This window comes from Perna viridis, chromosome 2 (genome assembly GCF_037379345.1).
Source record: "Perna viridis isolate PV_CMFRI_1.1 ecotype Kerala chromosome 2, ASM3737934v1, whole genome shotgun sequence".
In the NCBI taxonomy this organism is placed as follows: Eukaryota; Metazoa; Mollusca; class Bivalvia; order Mytilida; family Mytilidae; genus Perna; species Perna viridis.
Window position 1 is genome coordinate 53,934,276 of NC_142446.1, and position 5,954 is coordinate 53,940,229.

Consider the following 5,954-nt stretch of genomic DNA (forward strand, 5'->3'; position numbering starts at 1 on the left):
AATGATTTGAGACTTACAAAAAAACTTTTACACTGGGAAAGTTCAAATTAAAAAATAGATATGGAAACTTCATATTTTCGAAGATTTGTCTTATGGTTTTTAATCATAACTGTTCTTGTTATAACATCATGTTTCAAATATAAGACAGGTCATTACAGAATGAACAAAGAGGAAAATATGCTTAATGGTTTGTCGAATTTCGAAATTATACAGATAAAAGATAATGGAAGCACGCCCTTGTGTGAAAAAGTTTTGATAACAAATGCATCTGAAATGACATTTATCATGTGTTTAAATAAATATTTAGATATAGTGGCATCCGATATTGAAATTATTGTAAAGAATGGAAAAAATGAATACCGTCCATCAAATTTACAAGATCTCAACAAACTTACCTATACAGGAAAAGTCAATTTTGAACTTAATTCATTTGCTGTTGGACATTTTAACCATGGTGCATTCGATGGTTACTTCGTGCTTGGAACTAACTACTTTTACCTTGAACATGTTACGGCAAACGTTAGTGAAGGAAACCTTGAAACAGACAAATCATACACGTGTGCTTTATACAGAGACGATGACAAGAAAAGAAAAGTTCATTTCGATAACATAGGTGCAAGAGACTTAGACAGAAATATGAAAAAATGGAAGACGCATGTCAGACAATCGAATTCAATGTTTTCCCAATCCATTCAAAACAAATCTGATTTAAAAGAACAGCTGAATGGGGTCAGAGAAAAACGATCAGTGAGCTCAATGTCATGTAGACTTCACCTGGTAGCTGACCACACATTCTTTGAACACGTTGGACAGAAATCGGTTAGTCAAACTGTATCTGAGATAGTTTCCCGTGTAGGTGAAGCAGATGTGATTTTCCGCGGTACGGATTTCAGTGCCAACGGCTACGGAGACAATGTTGGATTTCAAATAGTAAGAATTACTGTATTTTCTAACAAAAATGCAACTGGATACAAACTTGGAGACGAAACCTTAGATGTTTACGAATACTTGGATAGGTTTTCGGAATATAACTTTGATGACGTTTGCCTTGGGACTGCTTTTTCTTACAGAGATTTTGAAGGCGGAACTTTGGGACTTGCTTGGGTAGCAAGTTCGAGTATATTTGGACCTCCCGGTGGAATTTGTCAAAAGCAGATAAGGCAAGGTAAAGATTACAAATATTACAGTCTAAATACAGCCATTGTTACCCTTCTTAATTATGGAAGACGTCTTTTGAGTTATGAAGTTGGACTTGTACTCACTCATGAATATGGTCATAATTTTGGAAGCCCACACGATCCTAAAGAATCATTGACTTGCTCACCTAATAACGAAGACGGCAATTTTATTATGTATCCATATGCAAGCTCTGGGTCAAAACCAAATCATGAGAAATTTTCTCCTTGTAGCATAAATTCGATGTATCCAGTAATCCTCAATAAAGGATCGGTATGTCTAGTAACTCACTCTGGCCCTAGATGCGGGAATTTTATTGTGGAAGAAGGCGAAGAATGTGATTGTGGGAGTGCAAAAACATGTGCATGGATCGACCCTTGCTGCTCTCCTCCGGGTGGCTCAGGGGTTGACCCGCCATGCAAATTCAAACGATCAAGTGGCTTCATGTGTTCTCCTTTAACATCTCCTTGTTGCAGCTCTTCGTGCAGCTTCATACAAGAAGACGAAAATCGTGTTTGTAGTGGCAGTTCTGAATGCAAGATAAAAGCGATATGCAATGGTACAACAGCACAATGCCCAGAAAACGTTAATAAACCAGACAATACACTATGCGAAGGAGGAAGACAGATTTGTAAAAGTGGAATATGTTCTAAAAGTATTTGTGTTAAACATAACTTAGATCAATGTCAATGTTCTGATGTACCGGAGCACGAATGTTTAGTATGTTGCAAGCATAGGAATTCATCAACATGTGTTCCAGCGTCAATTTTTGGTATTTTTTTGTTTGATATTCAAGGTAGAAATATCAGAATTAAGCCTGGACAGAAATGTAACAGTAAATCAGGGTTTTGTAACAAATACGGGAATTGTATTTCGAAAGATAATTTAGATGTTATGAAACATGTCTTTAGTGAAGAGACAGCAAACGAAATCCATGAATGGTTTGAAAACCATTGGTATTATGTCTTAGTGGCTATTGCAACAGTAACGTTTCTTGTCATTGTTTTCATTATCACTAAAAAGAAAACTGTAAATGTGCAAGTTGATGCTTTCCGATTAGGCAGACTTGAAAATTTTGTAAAATCAGCTGAACATGTCATCTCACAACAAGAGGAGAGCCTACAAGAGAAAGAAGATTACATGGACAGACTGATCCTTTCAATTCAAAGGGGACAGAGGGCTAAAGCAACGTACATCCAAGCCCTTGGAAGGCTTACAACATTATTCCCAACGGCACCACAAAAGGTATTATCAGATACTGTTAGGAAAGCATCAGACGAAAATGCAGCTGTCCTTCTATTAATAAGTCAAGGATACCCACTACTTAAGCTTGTGAAAGAATGAAAGAATCGAGAATAATATATTTATTTGAAAATTTGCTCTGCTTTTTTGTTCTTCCGTTAAAAGCTCTACAGTTTTTACTATTATCTAGAGTTGAATATTTTGTCTCACTGGATACAATATCTAGACCTACTAATAGCGTAAACTGTTCTTTAAACTTTATGATCTTCATGTAGGCTTCCTGTCTTCACCGAGGAATAATAAATACAAAACGACCAGTAATTATTTTTTTTAAATGAAATAACAATTATTTTATTCAATATTAAATTTTCACGAGCAAGAAACACACACAAAAGATATAGGCAATGACAAATCTTGCTTAAGAAGGGCTATATACTACACTATTAGTATATAATGTATTTGATTTATGGAAAACAAGAAAGGTAATTTAATAATTTTAGAAAGCTTGATATGAACGAATGTATTGAAAATATGAAAGAATCTTCACCTCGGAGAATAGGAGTACGCTAGTGATCTTCCACATTTCATCTTTGTTCGCGTGATGAACTTTGGCTGCTAAAACTACTGATATTTAAAAAAAAAAACATAAAACAAGGGTGGTAACTATAATTCAATTCAAAGGGATCTCATGAAAGGATGGACATGTCAAGGAGTAATCAAGGGAACCAAGGTTATAGCGGTAATCAAAAGAATGTAATCCAGGGACAAAGACCAGACATGGAAAACAGACATACACAACAAAGAACATAAAGTAACTAAAATCATACATACAAAGTAACAAAAGTAAATGAGCAACTCGGACTCCACTAAAAACTGGGAGCATGGACCAGGTGCACCGGTAGGGTAAGCGTCCTCTGCTTTTCTAGAAACACCCGCCGAGTTGCTCATAAAAAGTCAAGTCCGGGGTAGACAAACGAGGGAAGGAAAACTATGGCCCGTTGAATAAATCAGTTTTCATGGTGAATGTATGTAACTTTTTCATCTGCCAAAGGCGTCCATGTGGGGGATTTTTTTAATATAATCCGTGAGAAATCTTTCATAGTTCTATATTTATAGTCTCTCGCGCAGGAGACACATTCTTTGTTGGGGTCTGAGTTCAAATGTGGGCGGATTCACAGACCTGTATGTCTTTTACTTACTCAGAGAACGTCAGAAAGTAGTAAGCTATTTTCCAAGCAACTAGATATATCCCACGTGGTAGTTCTGTTTAAAGATAAAGACACTAAAGTAAATGGTACTCCAGCAATGCTAGAGGTTGTCTGTCAAGCTATTTTCTGATTTGGTGCCATTGGGGTATGGAGGAAGGGAATTCCAATCTCTTACGTTGTAGGAGTAAAGTAAATGGTTGGTTCGGTAATGTTGATCACAGTGAAAATTGGAAAATTGGAAAATTCCACGGTATCGGTATGAAGGGGCGGTATGCTCTGAAGTGAGCTTTAACTTGCTAAGGGGTTTTTAACGTCCTTGACTACACTTACGAGCCTAGCACGGACAGTAATGTGAGCTTTATTTTGCAGTAATTGCTTTTACATGAATGGTAACGGACTTTTCGAAATCTTTTTTTTGCGTTTCCGGACTAGCGGTAATCAGTTATCCCGTCAGTTATATTACGGACTTATGGTGATAGATTTATTCAGAGTATTTATTTGGTGAAAAAAATAGCACACGACAACAGAATCAAACAGTTGATTATAGTATACATGAATTGGGTTTTAATATTTATTGCATGTGAATTTTTGGAATGGTGATTTTTAGGGTATTTTAACATCTACTTACTCGCTTACAAGAAAAGCAGATTGCGCTTACCCTACCGGTGCACCTGGTCCATGCTCCCAGTTTTTAGTGGAGTCCGAGTTACTCATTTGCTTTTGTTACTTTGTATGTATGATTTTAGTTACTTTATATTTTTTGTTGTGTATGTCTGTTTTCCATGTCTAGTCTGGATTACATTCTCTTGATTATCGCTATAACCTTGGTTCCCTTGATTACTCTTTCATAGCAAGGAGTTAAATCTACATATAAAAATCCTTGCTCACAAGTCAGTTAAATTGTTCAACATGGTCGATATGTTTCTATAGATTTTACAAGAGCTGCATGACAAACCAGTCTAGTCCTACAATTTCAGTTTCCGCTACCTTAATTTCAAGGATTAATTACTTTTGATTTGCCCAAATGAACTTGAAATTGAAGAGACAACTGACACCATAGACCTGTAATTAATTACAGGCTTTCTTCTGTATCATGTCAAGACGTATATGAAATCGTAACTATGTGACGAAGGTTGTGACTTTGCAAATGTAAAATTCTCCTTTCTAAGCTGCAATTAGGGACTTTATATTACTGAAACAAATATTAAATCCCTGTATCCCAGCCTATCAGGTCACATGATACATTTCACTGTTGATCCCTTACTGCTGTGCAGGTGAATTGTTTACTGATGTTATTAGTAGTAAAACAGTTTCTAGGACCGATGTTACTCCATCATCACTTTGTTTTGTTGACAACAGGTGTGGCAAGATGTATAGAATTTTTACCAGATTTAATAGGTATCGCTGATGAAACTGGAAATGCTTACCCTTCTGGGGCACTTAATGTCACTTTTTTTTTAAATTTCATATTGCATGTGCTTTATACGTTTTTGTGCACTATCTTGTTTTTCTATTCTACAGTTTATACTTTGTTTTGTTGGATAGTCACTGTTTTCTGTTTTCACATTTTTGGTCATGTATTAGCATTTTGATGTCACTGATTTAACCATAACTTCATATAGGATATTGCATTGTATTGTATTGGGTAATTATTTTAGAGGATAAAAACAAGTGTCAACAGAGCAGGATGCAGACTGAAGAAATTCAAGATCATCAGGGGCAGATTCAGGCGGGGGTGTGGCGGGCGGGCGTGCATGCGCCCCTCTAAAATTTGCATAGCATGGGTTGTCAGGGGTAGATTTAGGCGGTTTTAGGTTGAAACTTTAATTTCTTGCTAATTTTACCACAGAAGATATCTACATTGCACCCACTCTAGAAGAATATTTAAAGAATTTAACCTCAAAAAATTTTAACTGTGCACCCCACTCCCCCCCAATCTGAAATCCAGTAGTCCTTTTCACAAAAAATTGTAAGAGTAAAATTAGTCGTAGGTTATGACATCACAATACTTAACTCTATTATGACATTATAATTTATGACTAATTTTACAATTACGATTTTTTGTGAAGGACTGTTGGATCCTCCCCTGATCATGTTCCCCTAATAAGGAAGTAGCTGACTTAATGTTACAACATTACTTAAAATAAAAATATACATGAACTTTATACCCTTTTTGTGGATTTTAAATTCAGGTTAATTTCCTGTTTTGTTTATCATTGTCATTAGAACAACCAATGCCTTCAATTTATATAATATTTGTTGATGTATCTGTCCAATAAGCATCTTCCCTAAATTCCCAAAATGTCCATTTACAGAAGTAAATATGGA

General features: G+C 35.8%; 1 protein-coding gene across 1 annotated transcript; it reads left to right on the forward strand.

Annotated features, from left to right (window-relative positions):
• The first annotated feature begins 25 nt into the window (after positions 1 to 25).
• Positions 26 to 2,555, forward strand: LOC148626037 (disintegrin and metalloproteinase domain-containing protein 10-like). The gene has a single exon (XM_088569633.1). It carries the CDS (start codon positions 61 to 63, stop codon positions 2,518 to 2,520), a length of 2,460 nt encoding a protein of 819 aa, XP_088425759.1. The 5' UTR covers positions 26 to 60; the 3' UTR covers positions 2,521 to 2,555.
• Positions 2,556 to 5,954: the final 3,399 nt, after the last annotated feature.